Source organism: Pinus tabuliformis, chromosome 9 (genome assembly GCF_031772625.1).
Source record: "Pinus tabuliformis cultivar Carrire ecotype Pingquan chromosome 9, CPIR1, whole genome shotgun sequence".
NCBI lineage: Eukaryota > Viridiplantae > Streptophyta > Pinopsida > Pinales > Pinaceae > Pinus > Pinus tabuliformis.
Genome location: NC_142307.1, coordinates 1011002802 through 1011022105, shown reverse-complemented (window position 1 = coordinate 1011022105; position 19304 = coordinate 1011002802). Strand labels below are relative to the sequence as shown.

Here is a 19304-nt window from a genome sequence, read left to right as displayed (position 1 = left end):
CGGAAACGAACAGTCAAGAAGCAGATTGGCTTTAAAGCCACAAACTTACAGAGAGAATAAGTAAGCAGAGAAAGCAAAAAGTGAAGAGCAGTAGGCAGTAAGCCGAAAGCAGAGAAGAAGCCGAGTTGACATGTAGAAGGAAAGGTAGCATCGAGCCAGAGTCAAGACGGAGAGAGTCAGAGAGTCTGTGTGCTCCAAAGAAGGCTTGAGAGGTTCAAGCACACTCCTCTGTAATGCCTGTCATGTATGAGTCTCAGATTGGGCTCATACTATTGTGACCAATAGAGGTCCAGCGTCAGTAAAGAGAGTCTGTGTACTCCAAAGACTTGGAGAATCCAAGTACAGTCTTGCTGATTTATATATGTTGTATGAGACTCAAATTGAGCTCACTGTTGTAAAAACTCTGCTTGAAAACATAATAGAGAGGCCACCACTAAAGGTTGGACTGGGAGACATAGCCTAGGAGTATTGGGTGAACTCCTTATTAAACTTGTTGTGTTTATATGTTTGCCTGTTATGTTTTCTTCAACTACTTCATTGCCTGTGTATTTCGCAATCTTATCGATCCGTTACATAAAACAACATAGGCACATCCATGCACATGAGTCTATAATACCTTATTAATTGTCTTAGATCAATTTCGGATCAATGAGACTGAGAGGTCAAATTAGGAGGAATCGACCTCATCTATGTGAAACCACCTCTAGCTCACCACTCTTGAAGCTTCTAGATCACAAAGCTTTTCATCATCTTTGGGAAAACTTCCTTTTCAAGACCATCGTGAGTATGAAAGGGAACATAGCGATACCATCATTGTCTTAACATGGTGCAATAGGCAATCATCGCAGTTTTGATCTTCATAAGGGCGATGACCCTCTTTTTAGGGTTTCAAGAGTCATTTCTTCAGGGAAAGCTCCAGAGATTTTCCAAGAAAGGTTAAATGAGGGATCTGAACTTGTATACATGGATGAGTATGCTATATAATGATCATGTTTCGGGAACTTTAGGGTATGTCATAGGGAAGTGCAGGAGGCAGGACAAAATACTATGTAACAAAGCTGAAACTACGCAATGCAGCTCAGCGGACGTCCGATTGTTGGAGTATGGTCCGGTCGACAAATCTTCGACAAAATGACCAAGTGTGTGAATGAGTGACTCCATACATGCATGACCTCACGAACACACACTCAACATGACTTGACGATAAGACACCTTGAACCAACATGACAACATACACTCATAGTGAATAACCGATGGTGTGAGCAACAAAAGTGACACTTGTGATAATGCCCGTCGCACTTGCATGGAATTTTTCGTTGGGTGTCGTACGTGCTATCTGTTCAGCTTGTCTTTGTGACTGTCATATCCGTGTGGACTACTCCGTTGGAAATTGTGCATGTCTTGTTGTGTTGTATGTCTCTAGCAGAGTTGGGACTACTCCCTTTCAACCTGAGACTCACTTCCACCCTCTCCCTCTGCAGTGAAAGAACTTTGACACAAGTAACACCAAGCAGTCACTAGGCACGTGAACCTCGTTGTTCGAAGACAAAGCAAGCCACTCTCACGTGATAACAAGCAAGAGCTAAGGCATATCTTTAAGATAATGGAAACTGAGTCATCGTATCGGATGGGACTCCTACACCAAACGGTGTGAGGTCTAGTTAGGACTTCATATCAGGGAGATCCCCTGATGTTGGCTGTTCCAACACTGTCAACATATTCCTAAGACAAATTTAAGAACTCGATATGGGCATCATGAGTTTGTGATTTTATCCTTTGCGCTTACCAATGCCCCCATAACATTTATGAGCCTTATGAATGGAAATTTCTACCCTTATCTTGATAAATTTGTTCTCATTTTTATTGAAAATATACTCATATATTCAAGGAATTTGGAAGAGCACAAGAAACATCTGCAAATAGTTTTGCAAACATTGCAGGAGCATTAATTGTACGACAAGTATAGTAAATGCGAATTTTATAAGAATCATATACAATACTTAGGCCATATAATTTCCGTTGAAGGGATAGTTGTTGACCCTGAGAAAATCAAAACCATTATGGAGTGGCTTGCTCCTAGTAATGTTATCGATATTCAATCTTTTATGGACTTGGCTGGATATTGTCATTGTTTCGTTGAGGGGTTCTCTAGAATAGCCTATCATATAACTTCTTTGTTGAAGAAAAGAAGAGTTCTTAAGTGGATTGTTGAGTGTTAGTGTAGCTTTGAACAACTAAAACATTTGTTAACTTTGGCCCCGGTATTAAAGACTGTAGATTCGAAGAAGGAATTTGTCATTTTCACTAATGCATGTTAAGAAGGAGTGGGAGGAGTATTGATGCAAGAAGGCAACATAATCGCTTATGAGTCCTGGAAATTAAAAAACATGAGCAAAGATATTCTGCTCATCATTTGGAATTAACTGTTGAGGTGCATGCCCTAAATGTATGGAGACATTATTTGCTGGGTAAAAATTTTGTGTTAATGACTGACCATAGCAACATAACTAACTTCTTTCCCCTATGTTGCCCATCCCAGATATCATAAATTATGTTTTTGCTATAAAAAGAATATTTTTTGGCCTAAAATGAGAAAGGAAATCATTGAGTATTTAGCTAAATGCCTCAAATGTCAGCAAGTTAAAGAGGAACATCAACGCCCTACCGGTTTGCTCCACCTATTACCGGTTCCGGAATGGAAATGGGAAGTTATTACATTAGATTTTATAACCATTTTGTCTAAAAATAAAACACAAAATGACTCAATTATGGTGGTGGTTTATAAATTAAGTAAAGTAGCTCATTTTATTACTGTACGATCCACATTCAAAGTTGTACAAATTGCATATATTTATGCGAGAAATATTTAGGCTGCATGGAATACCGAAGGTAGTGATTTTAGATAGAAATGTAAAGTTCACATCAGTATTCTAGAAGACCCTTTTCACTAGTTTAGGCATGAATGTTCAGTTTAGTACCGCGTACCACCTGCAAATAGATGGCCAAACTAAGCGGGTGAATCAAGTGTTGGAGGATATGTGAAGGATGTATGTAATGTAGCAATTGGTTAAGTGGGAGGAATACATTCATTTGGTGGAGTTCACGTATAAAAATATCTATCATGAATCACTTAAGATGAGTCATTTTGAGGTTCTATACGGGAGAAGGTGTAAAACATCAGTTAATTGGAACATCCCAGAGGATAAACTACTTTTGGGACCGGACATGCTCACAAAAATGGAGCAAATGATGAGAAAGGTCTAGGATAATCTAAAAGCTGCCCAAGATAGAGAGAAAGCTTATGCAGATAGGAAAAGGACCTACAAAGAATATCAAGTAGGGGACCATGTATATGTTCGAATGAAACCTAGGAAGAGCACTTTATGGTGGGGTGGGTGTGCAAAATTAGCCCCTCGATATTGTGGACCCTTCCAAATCTAGAAAGAATTGGACCTATTGCATACCAGCTTGCATTACCCGGCCATGTTCAAGTCCATAATGTGTTTCATGTCTCTTTCTTAAAGAAATATGTGTATGAATCTAGACATGTTATAAATTGACAAGATGTACATGTGAGAAATAGTTATTGAATTGTATATTAATTAATAGTATTTGTTGAAATTGATATGGATTAATGACATTGTATAATGTGTAACAAGTCAAGTCGGACAAAGAGTTCCTGGTAGAACCCTTGTGCATCCTTGATCGAAGAGAAACCACATTACGGAAGCCAACTATCACCCAAGTTAAAGTGAAACGGAGACACTTTAACCTGGAAGAGGCCGCCTAGGAGGATGAACGCTTCATGCGAGAAGCTTACCATGACTTGTCCAAAGGGAAAGAATGAACACCAAGGACAATGTTTTGCTCGAGGGGGGCGAAGATGTAACACCCTCCATGGCATGGTAAATATTGTCATTTATTATACTATGCAAAAAAAATGGTAAGTTCTAGTAGTGAAAACAAAAAAAACAAAACAAAAAACAAAAAGCAAAACAAAAACAAAAAACTTGTGTTTATTTTCTTTAGAAAATAAATGTTATACTCAATTATGGAATTATGGTAGAGGACCTTAAAAATAAAATATATAGTTTTTTTCCAAGTAGTTGGGACAGTTATATCCTCCTCCCATACAGATGAAAAGATCCTAGTTTGGGAAAAGGCCAAGGAAGGCAAAAGCAAGGAGGGAAGCATGAGACAAGAAGGACGAAAGAAAAGACCTTGAGCAGGACACTACCAAGGTGAAGCGAGGGTGTTCTTGAGCTGGTATGGAACCAGTGGAAACCCTTAAGCTAAAGAGTTATGGGTTGGATGAAGAGTCTTAAGGTCCAAGAATCAATATTGTCTATTATACAACTCTAGAAAATTAAAGAGGCTCGGGGGCAGATTTGGACGTAATTTCCAATCTCACTGGTTTGGTGGAAGAGTGTTCTATCGTGGTTAATTCCCTAATAAGCTGAATATGCATATAAGTACATTAAGTTTTAGGAGGGGAGATGGGTTTCTGGGCTCTGACGTGGCCGCAGGCGGGCAGGTGGCGAGCGCGTCTTCCTGCACTTGCACAGAAACAGATCTGAATTATTCGCATATAATCCAAGTTAATGCAATCGTGGTCACCCTATTTTTTCAACCGGTCGACATCCGTCCCACCTTTCTCGGGGCAACTAACGTCTGTCTTGGCGGTTTTGAAGGCGGTTTAGGTCAATGGAAGCTATGGAGTATGAAGAGGAAGCGATCGATTATTCCCAGGACCCTTATGAAGGTCAGTCCATTTTCTGTAGCCGCGGTGATAACCCTAGTGCTATTGAACCTGCACCTCCTCATCTGGCTATCTCACCGACTGATGCACTCCCTAGATCCTCTACGTCACCGTTGCATTTCGGTTCTCTCTCCCTGGAGTCCCCGGGACTAGACATTCCCCCTCTATCCCCTGGCACGCTCAATCTTCTCTCAGCTATCACGCCACCCTCCCCCAATTTCGATCTACTCCCCTCTTACAACCCGGTGCCTCCCCAGAGAACGCCTCATCCGGACTTGTCAAACCCTAACTTTCTCCCTTCGGGATGTTTCGACTCCCCTGTCATTAACCCTAAATAAGCGGCTCTTCTAAAGGATTCGGGGACATATCCATTAGCGGAGCACCCATCAGCGCCGAGAACTGGAAAGCGAAAGATTAAGTGCGTGAAGAAGTCCTCAAAGGATCTCACCATCACCTTTGGCGAAGATATTCCTATGGGTGAGGTGGTGGATAGGGTCAACAGAGTACTCGTTGGCCATGTGAGAGGGAGGGCTTACTCAGCTACCAGGCTCACGAATTGGGTACAAGAGATATGGGGTGGCATTCTACAGGAGCTGTCGGAGGTTCAGAGCTTGGCGCAGGGATGGTTTTCTCTGCATTTCTTGAAAGCTGAATACACCGATCTGATCCTGGCTAAATATTGGCACATTGAGATGGCCCCGGTTCTCCTCAAGCGCTGGTCACCATTATTCGACCCGGAGCGAGAACAAATTGGGGCGGGACCTATTTGGGTACGATTACCCGGTCTACCTCTACAATTCTGGTCTGAAGCAGTGTTTATCAGGATTGGTAATGCCCTTGGAACATATTTAGAATATGATAAGACTTATGTACAGTCAAAGAACCGGGCACTGGAAAGAATTCTGGTGCATTTGGACACAAGGGAGGGCTTAGAAGAAAAGATCACCCTGAAGTGGAGGCATTACACCAGGATCCAGATATTGGATTATGAAGGGGTACCGTTTCGATGTAGAAGGTGTCATAAGGTAGGGCATGTATTCAAAGAATGCCCTCTACTCTCGAAAACAACGGACTCCCCAGGACCGCCCTCACCTCTAAAAGGAAATGCTCTAGTGTCGGCATCACAAGTCCCTGGTTCGGCATCGAGAATAAGAACGCCGACACCCAAGAATCTCAACGTGGGAGGGGCGTCGAAGGAGGCTGGAGAAGCAATCAGGATGCCCTCGCCCCCTTTGACCCAGGCTAGGGCCGCAGCAGCTGCGGAGGTAGCACGGAATTCGGGTACATCTGCTTCTTCCCTTTGATATCTCCTTCATTATCTAATTTTGTTGATGCACCTTCGGTAGCTTTTGTTTCTCTAGTTACTTGTTCAATCTCACCCCCTCCGCTTATCATTGCACCATCCTCTCCTTCGGTCCATTCCTCTTCTTTTCCTTCTGAGGTAGAGTCCTTGTCCTGCCAGATTTTGCCTCACCCTTACAACCTGCGGTCAAGGCCCTTATATGGTTTTGACTCTCAATCTGGGCTGGGGGTGGTCTACCCTGGACCCCCTGCTCTTTCAACCCGGGGGCACAAATCTAACCTATCCAAAGCTATTCAGAAAGTTGGAGCTGAGGTAATATCAGGCAAACAATCCACCATGGAAGGGGTCCTTAGAGCACTGAAAGCCCCAGAAGGGGTTCCACCATGAAGTGCCTTTCCTTTAACTATAGAGGTATGGCTAGTACCTCCAAGAAACTAGCCATGCAGAGGTTGATTGAAAATGAACCTATTGATATCCTTATGTTGCAAGAGACCTTGGGCAATGTTGAAGGCATTGAGCACACCCTCGCTGGCCTGCAACCTGGATGGCATCACCATGCGTTGGATGCCATTGGCAGGGCTGCAGGATTAGCCATCGGATACAATCCTCGGACAATAAATGTATCTACCACCTGGGGGGGAGTGGGATACATAGGCATGGATTTCCTCTCAGTCGAGTTAGGGGAGAACTTGAGGATCATCAATGTATATGGCCCATGCCAGAGGAGGGAGGAATTCTGGCTGAATTTTCTTGGAACAAACTTGACATCTATAGATCAGCTAATCATTGGGGGTGATCTCAACTTCTCTATGGGATACGGGGAATCCTGGGATCGCTTGCACAGATAGACCCCTTGTCCAATTTCTTTAAAGACATTCTGGAGCAGCATCATATGGCTGATATTCCCATGAACAAGCTGATGCCTTCTTGGAGGAATCGGAGGATAGGGGAGGCTACCCTGGCTAGGAGACTTAACAGATTCATGATCAAGATCCCCCTTTTACAGAGACTGTCCAGATATAGACAATGGGTAGGGGCAGGGAGTAAATCCGACCACTCCCCTATATATATGGAAATTATGGGACCTGAAGCCAAGCCAAGGGCTCCATTTAAATTCAATCATATCTGGCTTCAAGACGATGATTATATTAAGCTAATCAAGGACTACTGGGTGTCCCATCCTATTCGAATCACAGAACCGCAGCAGAGGGTTTCTGTCATAATCTCTTAAAGCTTAAACATATAACCATGACTTGGGCCAAAGAGAAGAAGGACAAAGATGATCGGAAGATCCTGGACATAGAAGCAGAGCTGAAAACTCTGATGGATGATAGGAATCTTGGATTTACCTCAGCTGAAGGAAAAAAAACAGATTGATAGAGCTTGAGCTGCAGAAAGACAAGATTCTTAAGGAAAGGGAGGAAGCATGGAGATTGAAGAGCAGGGTCGTATGGTTGAAGGAAGGAGATGAAAATACCAGATTTTTCCATAATTATGCCAAAGGAAGGAAGGTCACCAATACGATCTGGAAGCTGCCCCTTCCCAATGGAGAATCAGCAAACAATTTCCAAAATCTCTCCAGACTGGGCACATCACATTTTTGGAATTTATTCAAAGTTCCCCAAGAAGCCAATCTGGCAAATATTATTCATGTGGCTGGACTCTTTCCCCGGTTTGTAGGTGAAGAAGAAGCAAATGAATTAAGCGTGCCGGTTACCCTGGAGGAACTGGAGGGGGTATTGAAGTGGTTCAAGAAGGATAAAAGCCCGGGACCAGACGGGTGGACTATTGAATTTTATTTGGCTTTCTATGACATAATGGCCTCGGATCTCCTTCAAGTCCTGGGGGAATGCCATTCATCTGGGAGGATGTACAATGCTATCAATACCACCTTCATAGCCCTTATTCCTAAGAATGATTCCCCTAGCTCTTTTGATGAGTTCCGTCCCATATCTCTCTGTAATTGCCTCTATAAGATTATTTCAAAAATCATTGCCAATCGTATCAGACCTATTCTTTCTCAGCACATACTCCCTGAACAATTTGCTTTTCTTGAAGACCGCCAAATTCATGAAGCGATTGGTACTGCACAAGAGGCCATTCATTCTATCCGAGCTCGTCGTCTAAAAGGTATCATTCTCAAGATTGACTTAGCGAAGGCTTTTGATCGGGTGGATTGGACTTATATTAAAATGTTGCTTATCCATCTGGGCTTTCCTCTACCCTTCACAAACTAGATAATGGCCTGTATATCATCTCCCACTTACAATCTGCTCATTAATGGATCCGCCTCCCATTTTTTCCATGCTGAAAGGGGTCTCAGACAGGGATGCCCTCTCTCTCCACTCCTTTTCCTACTTGTAATGGAAGGGCTGAGTAGACTCATCTATCATGAAAAGCAGAATGGCAGATTATCAGGATTGAAGATTACTGATCAGTGTTTCTTAACACACCTACTATTTGTAGATGATGTCATCATATTTTTGGATGGGAGTGTTCGGGATTCGACTACTTTTGACAAGATTCTTGCCTCTTTCTTCAGGGCAACAGGCATGATGGCCAACCACACAAAATCTACTATTTCCCAAGTCTACACATCAGCTCAAGAATCTGAACTAGCCTTGCAGCGTTTCCCATATAATCCTCGTCCGTTGGATTAGGGGTTCAAATATTTGGGTTATTGGATCAAACCGACGGGTCACAAGATTGCGGATTGGACTTGGCTGATCACAAAATTAGAGAACCAGATCTCGCACTGGAGCCATCGCTTTCTATCAAGAGCAGGGAGGTTAGTCCTCATTAAATCAGTTTTGGAGGCCACACCTGTATTCTGGATGGCCTTAGCCTGGATACCTAGAGGTATTCTTGCTCGTCTGAGGCAAACTTGCTGTAGATATCTCTGGAATGGGAGACAGGACAAAAGAGTATTTGCTTGGATCAGTTGGGATAACATCTCTATGCCAAAAAAGTGGGGAGGCTGGGGCCTTAAGGATCTCACACACTTTGCACACGCTCTGGCTGCGAAATTGGGATGGACATTGCTTACAAAGCAAAATCTCTGGACATCAATCTCATACCACAAGTACATATGGCCACTACATCTCACAGATTGGATCTGATTACCTGGTTGGAACAGAACAGGTATATCAACAGTATGGAAAGCTCTATTACGCTCGCTACCTCTCATTCGCAGCCATCTAACTTGGAGAATAAATGATGGATCCAGGGCTCATATTGGAATGGATCCATGGACAGGAGGTGGCGGGAGGTGTTATCTCCCACAAGAGCTCGTTCGTATTCTTGATCACCATAATACTAGAGTTATAGCCCACATAGCAGATCAGGAGAACTCTTCCATATTTACACAGGCATGGAAAACAGCAGCGCAGTTAAATCTGCCTTCGGAATGGCATCAAAATTGGGAGGATTACACTAATGCATTCAATGAGTCTCATATTTGCATTAAAGACGTACCGGACGAGCTCATGTGGGATAAGGCAGAATCTGGATTTTATACCCCCAAGGAAGGGTACCTATGTCTGATTAGTTACAAAAAGCCGGAAATAGTGCACAACTGGTGGAAGATCATTTGGCAATTAAAGACCCCCCCCAGGACTAAACTCTTCTTCTGGTGCTTACTACGGAATAAGGTCCCCATTGGGGAAACGCTCATGCGCAGATCTATGCATGGCCCCACTTGGTGCATTCTCTGTAAGCAGCAGTCAGAATCGACCACTCATCTTTTTCTTGCATGTGGAATAACTATACAAATATGGAAGATGGTGACTGAGGAGCTCGGTATTATGAGTAATTGGGAGGGTGAAAACATCACAGTAGCATGGGAGACTTGGTATTATACTCATTTCGGAACAAACTGAGCATGCCTTCCCCTTATCATTAGCTGGGCAATTTGGTTGGTGAGGAACAAACTGATTTTCAAAAATGGCTCGATACGCTGGCAAACTGTCACTGCCAAAATCATCGCAGCATACCATGAACTACCGGCAATTACCCCTCCTCGCACCCGCAGACCAGCCGCCCCGGATCCCATACACCAATCTATACCATGGGCCTTTTTCGATGGCGTTGCACAGCAGCATGGATGTGGCGGGAGGTTCATTCTATATTTATCAGTGAATCATCATGTCAAAGTGAAGTTGGGCTTAGGAATAGGAACGAACAATTTCGCTGAGCTCATAACCATCAGACACCTTATGCATTTTGCATTAAATCATGATTGCAGAGATTTACAGATTTTTGGGGATTCAAACATTATCATAAATTGGATCAATCTGAAATCTAGATGCCATGCACACACACTCTTAAATATATTGGATGAAGTCATGCACCTCAAAGCACATTTTAACATCATCATTGTTCGTCATATTTACAGGGAGCACAATCACTGTGCCGACGGATTATCCAAGGAAGCCACGCACATTCCAGGAGGACAGTGGATAATCAACGAACAGAGGGGCAACTCACAGTATCAATACTACCATAGGCCTTACATAGATCAAGTCTACCCTCGGGTGGATGACCTTTGATTTTTCCATGTATATAAGTTGATAATAGAAATCTAGTATCTTATGAGCAACATCCTGCGAGATGCAAGTATATATTTTGCTTTTTATACAAACATCTTGCGTGGTGTTTATTTTTGACAGTTTGATACAACATCATCCTGCGTGATGATTTTTTGATTATGATATAGACATGTACAGGAAGGACCATAGACTCTTAAGTCATGAAGGAAATCCGCATATGCTGAACAGCATTTACTACATGTAATTTTTCACCATACAATGAAAGATTACGATTTTTCCTTTGGAAAAAAAGTACATTAAGTTTTAGATTGATTGTCTTTTTGTTCCATATTAGTGTTGTATATATTTTTCTGTTATGGAAATATTAAAGTGTTGCATTTAATTGTGTTAAGGAAAATGTGTTGAGAATGCTTAATAAATAATTATATAATTCATCTTTCTTTAAATATCTCCTCTATGTATAGAAGGACTAAATGACTTGTGGATTGAAAGGGTCCAACCTCGAGCGGTTCCACCCCTTTCTGTCAAAAGCAATAGGTAAAGAAAAGATGTACTTTTGTGATTATCAATATAACGATAACAAGTTATTTGGAACCCTAGGTAACAAGAAGGAACACTATGAAACTAATCCTCTCAAGTTATTCACATATTAGTCAAGGTAAAATAAACTAGGTGGACAAGAGAATACCCAAATGTAGGAAGAGGGAACAGTTATCTGAAAAGGAGTGAAAGATTAAATATGCAAAAACAAAATTGCGATGAGAACGAGCCTTTAGATATACCTGGTTATTTATAGTATAACTTGTACTATGTTTTTTTTTGTAAATAAAATAACTAAACTAGAAATGGGTTAGTTTCATACTTGAGCTAGGGGCTTGTTCTGAGAATAGTCCCACTTCTAAGCATAAGTACATTATTCCGATCAACGGTATGGACAGAACCTGATGGGGTCAAGTCTTGTCTACCCAGTTGAATTCAGATGTAACTGTCAAGACAAAAATTTAAGAAAAGAAATACATATATGTAACTAACATGAATAGATTAATAACCAAAACTAATGATTGTGTTTTCATGCAGTCAAACTACCATGGAATCAACCCTTGGAAAAGAAAATCATTCACAGTCTAAAGATTCGAACAAGATAAGCCTATAAGTGTGAACAGTGGTGAAAACCTAAACTAGAGACTTGAATTGTGATATTAATCAAGAAGTTCATGAATTATTCTTAGAAAAAATAGTATCAATGTGAATTAAACATTCAAGCGATGCATTCACACCATATACAATAATTCAATATGGCAAGACATATATATCAAACAATACATTTTATAAGTTACAACACAAGAATTCAATGTAGGGTCGAGCCGAACCCACCTTCCATCCAAAACCCTCTTGAAATGATGTAATTATCTAAATCTAGTATAACCAATGACAATTTGTACAAAAGGGAATAAAAACCCTCTAAGGGTATGTCGGCTCTACAGACATAGAACTCAACTCAACTTAATTTAGATTATCAAATTGACAAGATCTTTAAGCACAAGTGTGATAAGCTGAAGAATGGGTTCATAACACTTAACAAACAAGGATGGAGTATTTGACATGGAATGACACTTGGAAACACAAGAAGATGTGTGTGAGTGCTGACTACCGTAGGGTCGGGTGTAACAATCCTAAAAAATGACCATGAAGAAAAATAAAATAGAACTCTCATACCTGCAAGTGAAAAACGTGCATTGAGTTAACCATAATTTCTTTAAGTCAATGGCAGATTTAATTTGCAATGAAACTAACTAAGAAGTAAGAGATTCCAAGCAACAAAAATGCACCTGGCATGGACAATAGAGGTTTGTTGTAGCCCAAATGAATTTCCTGCTCCATAAGAGAACAGTTTCGAACTTGTAAGGAATGTTATAAACTAAAAGGAATGGGAGATGGGGGAGAAAAAGAAGAAAGTTTGGGCATTACCTGTAAGCATGACAAGGCGTCGAGATTAATAGAATAGAAGAATCCTTTGACGGACCACCCTTCGAGCAACCTGTCACCTATGGCAGTAACGAACACTTTGTGAACCTTTTCAAAAGGAGAAAATAAAGACACCAAAAACAAATGCCATAAATAATAGTTACTACAAAGAGGATAACAAAAACAAAGGATTCTGAGGTTATCGAATCGTTGTATCAATTCTGGAAGCAAAACCCTCATTGCCTTAGGGTTTGATAGTAGAGTTGTGGTTGCAAGACTATTGAGCAACAATGCAAATGGGGAGCCGAGAATGGATCAGTTACCCTTAACCGCTTCTGTGAAGTGTGAACCACTCAATTTGCATCTAGAACCATCAAGGTTTGCCATGGAACGAAGTGTACCATACAAAGTAAGTTGGATTTAATGTCGGGTACATAAAGTGGGGGTTCAAGAGACTTCCCAGATGGACAACTCAACTGTCATAATAATCATGGGGTACATATATGTGTATAGCATAAATATCATAAGCGTTCCAACTTACAAGGTATCATGATAATCAATGTGATATGTTCCAGTTGTCATTAAAAGGGTTATACACATATATTATCTTGTTCACTACCATCTAATACAAAATATTATATCCCAAGAAAAGAGCTTATACAGTTCTTAATAAGTTACAAAATCATGTAGTGGTTCAGATTGAATCATAACAATTATTCAGTGGTAAAAGTAAAAAAAAAATTAGTGTTATGGTCTATGATTGTTACAAGTGGTATTAGAGTCAGGTTGCAAAAATTGTGGCCTATTTGGGCAATCAAATATCAATTATGAATGTGTAGTGTTCACATAGAAGGCACCATGAGGAGAGGAGCTGGAAGTGCTCAACCGGTAAGACCAACAATAGAAATTGGTCCTACACCCATTGCAGTAGATAACCCAAAAATGTGGGTACAAATAGGAGGAGAACACCAAAACCCCACTACCATGCTTTTAGAAACAGTTCAATAGTTAAGAGCTGAAATGGCTCATCTGCAGGCGAACAATGAAAGATTGATGTAGGATTAGGAACGAATCTTGAAGAGCCTCTCTGATCAACAAAATCATAGGCATTCCATGCCAAATTCGGGTAATGAAGACAAAGAGGAAGATCATAGGCAGGGAGGTAAGAATATACCTGTGGGGAGTCACGCTCAATGACTAGAAGGATATAAAGATGAAAACAATGCAAACGCAAAAGAATATGACAATGCCTCCACCCCTAAGAAAAATAAAAAGCAGAAAGTAGAATTCAAAGGAGAATTCAAAAATATTAGAGGTAGAGGAAGTCATTGAAGCCTGATTGATTAACATAAACAAATATTTTCTAATATATGAATACAATGATAACTTGAAAGCAAGATTAGTTGTTTACCATCTTCAAGGGAAAGCCACGCTATGGTGGGAATATGTCAAAATGGTCAAGGTAATTGATGAGCAGAGAGTGACTTGAAGTGATTTTTAGAGATACTTTAAGGAGAAGTACCTGACTGAATAGTTTTATGATGATAAGGTGAAGAAATTTCATGACCTTCAGCTCAGAAAACTGTCCATGGATGATTTTGTGACAATGTTTGCGTCCTTACTGAGATATGTGCCTTATATACGTGAGGAAAAGTCCAAGGTACAACGTTTTATGAGTAGTTTACCAACATATATGAAAGAGCGCATGGAATTCGATAATCTTAAAACCATAGACAATGCAATTCGGAAGGCACAAATCTACTATTAGTAGATGAAATAGAAGTGGGGAGGCAGTAAGAGTTGGCCTAATAAGAAAGGGAAGAAAAACTCTCCCAGCAAGAAAAATACAAAAGTGGGAAATAATAGAAATGTATACATGGGTCAACATAACAGGTTGGTTGGGAGGAGTCAACAGAAAATCAAGTCACATAATGAAACTAAATAAATAGAAGTATCCAGTAAACCTAAGGGAATTAGTCATAGTGACCTTCATTGTAGTGTTGGGGCTGTGGGGAACCTCATTACTACATAAAATGCCCCCATCGTACTAGGACATAACAAACTGCTAATGTTGGGTGTGGAGCCTCATTATCTTCTGTACTCAAAGCTCTCAACCAGATGTATACCCCAGGAAGATTATACACCCCTCCACGTGGGGGGGTGCGGGGGGGGGGTTAATCCCCCCTGGCTAGGGGGTCTAGGGGCCAGCAATCCCCCGGCGGGGGTTCGGGGGCAGCGCCTCCGAAGCTAAAAATAGATGTAAAATTGCCTTGTAAAAGTCTAGTAATTTCTAGTCAATCTGAGTTGTTCATTAGGCGAATGATCTAACGGTAGAAGTTATGTTTAGTTTAGGGTTTTTAGCCCTAGAAGGCAACCCCTCACTATATATGAGGAATTGTATTGCGTCTATGCAGATCTATATTCTAAGTGAGGAAGAGAGAGGAGATTGAGAGCGAAGAGGTGTTACAGCGGATCTGTTGTACGTTGTACCTCTTCAGTTTGCTAGATAATATAAAAGGAAGGACTGGTTGTTTCTTCGTGGACGTAGCCCAAACTGGGTGAACCACGTATACCTGTGTCTCTCTTTTTTTATGAGTTTTCTATGTTTATATTTCTGCAATATTTTATGTGTTCCATTGCTCTATAATATATAATTTTCTAACAGCTAATATTCAAAAGGCTTCTATCATGGGTGAGGTGGCCAGAAGTATAACAAAAGTTAATGTTGCCTTGGACGACCATCAAGTTGAGTATAATCTGACCATGATTGAGTTTGAAGGTAATATGTATAACCATGTCATGTCTATTTTGATAGACCCAGGAGCAAGCTTGAGTTATATCAGTCCTAAAATTTTAGAACTATGCCATTTACAGTGTTGTAAATTCAAAAACCTTTGGCTGGTACAATTGGCCACTGGGGAAAAAAGAGGATTGTCAGTAAAATTAGATTATTTCTATGTAGAAATAGTAGGCCATCAAATTAATGTAAATATGAATGTATTACCCTTAGGGTCTTATGATATCTTGATTGGCATGGATTGGTTATAAGGGCATTGGTCCCTGGTAAACTGCAGGGATAAAACCAACAGTTACCTCACTGAGGAGGGTGTTAGACAAAAGATCCAAGTTGTATAAAGACCCATCAAGTTGCAACAAATCACTGCCTCCCAGTTAGGCAAGTGTATTAGAAAAGGATGTCAACTTTATGTTGTGCAACTAGGGTTTTCCAACTCAAACGATAAGATAGTTACCTTAGAATTAATTACGGGGGTTGCACTTGTGTCAAAGACCCCTTATCAAATGAGCATACCTGAATTAATTGAGTTGAAGATGCAGCTGAAAGAACTACTTAATAAAGGATATTTTCACCGGCGTGTATCACCCTGGGGCGCTCTAGTGTTGTTTGTGAGAAAAAAAGATGGTACTATGAGACTGTGTATTGATTATAGACAACTTAATAAGTTGACTATTAAGAATAAATACTCGTTTCCAAGTATCAGTGATTTATTTGATCAAGTCAAAGGTGCCATGGTATTTTCCAAGATTGATCTATGATCAGGTTATCATAAAATAAGAGTAAGAGAAGAAGAAATTCCCAAGACAACTTTTAGAACTTGGTATGGGCATTATGAGTTTCTGGTTTTACCCTTTGGGCTTACCAATGCCCCTGCAACATTTATGAGCCTTATGAATGTAATTTTCCACCCGTATGTTGATAAATTTGTTCTCATTCTTACTGAAGATATATTCATATATTCAAGGGATTTGGAAGAGCACAAGAAACATCTGCAAATAGTTCTGCAAACATTGTGGGAGAATCAATTTTACGCCAAGTAGAGTAAATGTGACTTTTATAAGGATCAACTACAATACTTGGGGCATATAATTTATGTTGAATGGATAGTTGTTGAACCTAAGAAAATCAAAACCATTATGGAATGGTCTGTTCCCAATAATGTTGTCGATATTCAATATTTTATGGGCTTGGTTGGATATTACCATCATTTCATTGAGGGGTTCTCTAGAATAACCTATCCTATAACTTCTTTGCAAAAGAAAGGAAGAGCTTTTCAGTTGACTGATGAGTGTTAGAGTAGCTTTGAACAACTAAAACATTTGTTAACTTCAACCCCGATATTAAAGATTGCGGATCTGGAGAAGGAGTTTGTCGTTTTCACTGATGCATGTCAAGGAGTGGGAGGAGTATTGATCCAAGAAGGCAAGGTAATCGCTTATGAGTCTCGGAAATTAAAAGAACATGAGCAAAGATATTATGCTTATGATTTGGAATTAAACGTTGTGGTGCATTCCCTAAAGGTATGGAGACATTATTTGTTGGGTAAAGAATTTGTATTAATGACTGACCATAGCAGCCTAACTGGCTTCTTTCAGCAGCCTAATCTTAATGCACAACAAGCCAGGCGGACAACCTTTTTAAGTGAATTCGAATTTGATATCAGACACATAAAAGGAAAGGAAAACCGTGTGGCTCATGCATTAAGCAGAAAGCTACATCATATATATGAAATTTAATATAGTGAGGTGGAGTTTGATTCTTCAAATCAGATTAAGGAAGTTGCAATTAAAGACTCGGAGTATATGTTTTTGTGGCAACAAGAGAAACAATCTAAATCAGACAAATATTGGCATAAATAATGGCAGGCTATTGACCTTTAGGGGAAGGATATATGTCCCTAATCAAATAGATGTTAGGCAACTAACCTTAGATGAATTCCATAGAAGCCCCTATGCTACCCACGACAGATATCAAAATTATTTTCTGCTATAAAAAGAAATTGTTTTTGGCCTAGAATGGGAAAGGACATCACTGTGTATTTAGTCAAATTCCTCGAATGTCAACAAGTTAAAGTGGAACACCACCATCCAGCCAGTTTACTCCACCCATTACCTGTTTCGAAATGGAAATGGGAAGTCATTATATTATATTTTATGATCGGCTTGCCTAAAACTAAAAGACAAAATGACTCAATTATGGTGGTGGTTGATAAATTAGGTAAAGAAGCTCATTCCATTATTGTACAATCCACATTCAAAACTGTAAAAAAAAAATGCAGATACATTTATGTGAAAAATCTTTAGGCTGCATAGAATGCCAAAGGTAATGATTTGAGATAGATATGTAAAGTTCACATCAGTATTCTGTAAGACCCTTTTCACTCGCTTAGGCACGCACGTTCAATTTAGTACCATGTACCACCTGCAGACAGATGGCCAAACTGAGCAGGTGAATCAAGTGTTGGAGGATATGTGAAGGATGTATGAAATGCAAGAACTGGGTAAGCGGGAGGAATACATGCATTAGGTGGAGTTCTCTTATAACAAAAACTATCATGAATCACTTAAGATGAGTCCTTTTGAGGTTCTATGTGGGAGAAGGTGTAAAACATTCATTGATTAGAACAACCTAGAGGATAAACTACTTTTGGGACCAGACATGCTCGCGAAAATGGAGCAAACTCTGAGAAAGGTTCGGTAGAATCTGAAAGTTGTCGAAGATAGACATAAAGTTTATGTAGATAGGAAAAGGACCTACAAAGAATATCAAGTAGGGGACCATTTATATGTTTGAGTGAAACCCGAGAAGAGCAATTTACGGTGGGTTGGGCTCGGTATTATGGATCCTTCAAAATCTTGGAAAGAATTGGACCTGTTGCATACCAGCTTGCATTTCCCAACCATATGTGAGTCCATAATATATTTCATGTTTCTTTATTAAATAAACATGTGTATGACTCTAGACATGTTATAAATTGGCAATTTGTACAAGCGTGAAAGAATAATTGATAATATTTGTTTAAATTGACATGAATGAATGACATTGTATAATGTGGAATAAGTTAAGACTGACAGAGAGTTCCTAATAGAACCCATGTGCATCCTCGATCAGAGAGAAACAACATTACGGAAGTGAGCTATCACCCAGGTTAAAGTGTAATGGAGACACTTTAGCCCGGAAGAGGCCACTTGAGAGGATGAACACTTCATGCAAGAAGCTTACCCTTACCTGTTCAAAGGGAAAGAATGAACACCAAGGACAATGTTTCGCTCAAGGGGTGGAAGATTTAATACCCTCCCTAGCTATGTAAATATTGTCATTTATTTTACTATGCAGAAACTTGGTAAGTTCTAGTAGTCAAAAAAACAAAAAAACAAAAACAAAAACAAAAAACTCTAGAAGTTTAAGCTTCTATTTATTTCCTTTAGAAAATAAATGTTATACTCATTTATGGAATTACGAGAGAGGACCTTAAAAACAAAATCTTAAATTTTTTTCCAAGTAGTTGGGACATTTATATCCTTCTCCCATAGAGATGAAAATATCTCAGTTTGGGAAAAAGGCCAAGGAAGGAAAAAACTAGGAGGGAAGCCTGAGGCAAGAAGGAGGAAAGAAAAGACCTTGAGTGGGATGCTGCCAAGGTGAAGCAAGGGTGTTCTTGATCTGGTCTGGAACCATTGGAAACCCTTAAGCTAAAGAGCTATGGGCTGGACAAAGAGTCTTGAGGTCCAAGAACCGATATTATTTGTTATACAACTCTGGAAAATTAAAGAGGCTCGGGGGGATGTGGACGTAATTTCCAATCTCACTAGTTGGGTGGAAGAGTCTTCTATCCCAGTTAATTCCTTGATAATTTGATTATGTATATAAATATACTAAGTTTTAGATTGATTGTCTTTTTATTCAATAACAGTGTTGTATATATTTTTTTGC

At 40.0% G+C, this 19304-nt stretch overlaps 1 protein-coding gene across 1 annotated transcript; it reads left to right on the top strand.

Moving 5' to 3' along the window:
* Window positions 1-5232: 5232 nt before the first annotated feature.
* LOC149152143 (uncharacterized) lies at window positions 5233-6063 on the top strand. Its single transcript, XM_089443390.1, has one exon. The coding sequence runs from the start codon at window positions 5233-5235 to the stop codon at window positions 6061-6063; it is 831 nt and encodes a 276-aa protein (XP_089299516.1).
* Window positions 6064-19304: the final 13241 nt, after the last annotated feature.

Bases quoted from the DNA above. Each gene is read 5' to 3' on its own strand.
- LOC149152143 (XM_089443390.1), top strand. From the start codon at position 5,233: ATGGGTGAGGTGGTGGATAGGGTCAACAGAGTACTCGTTGGCCATGTG.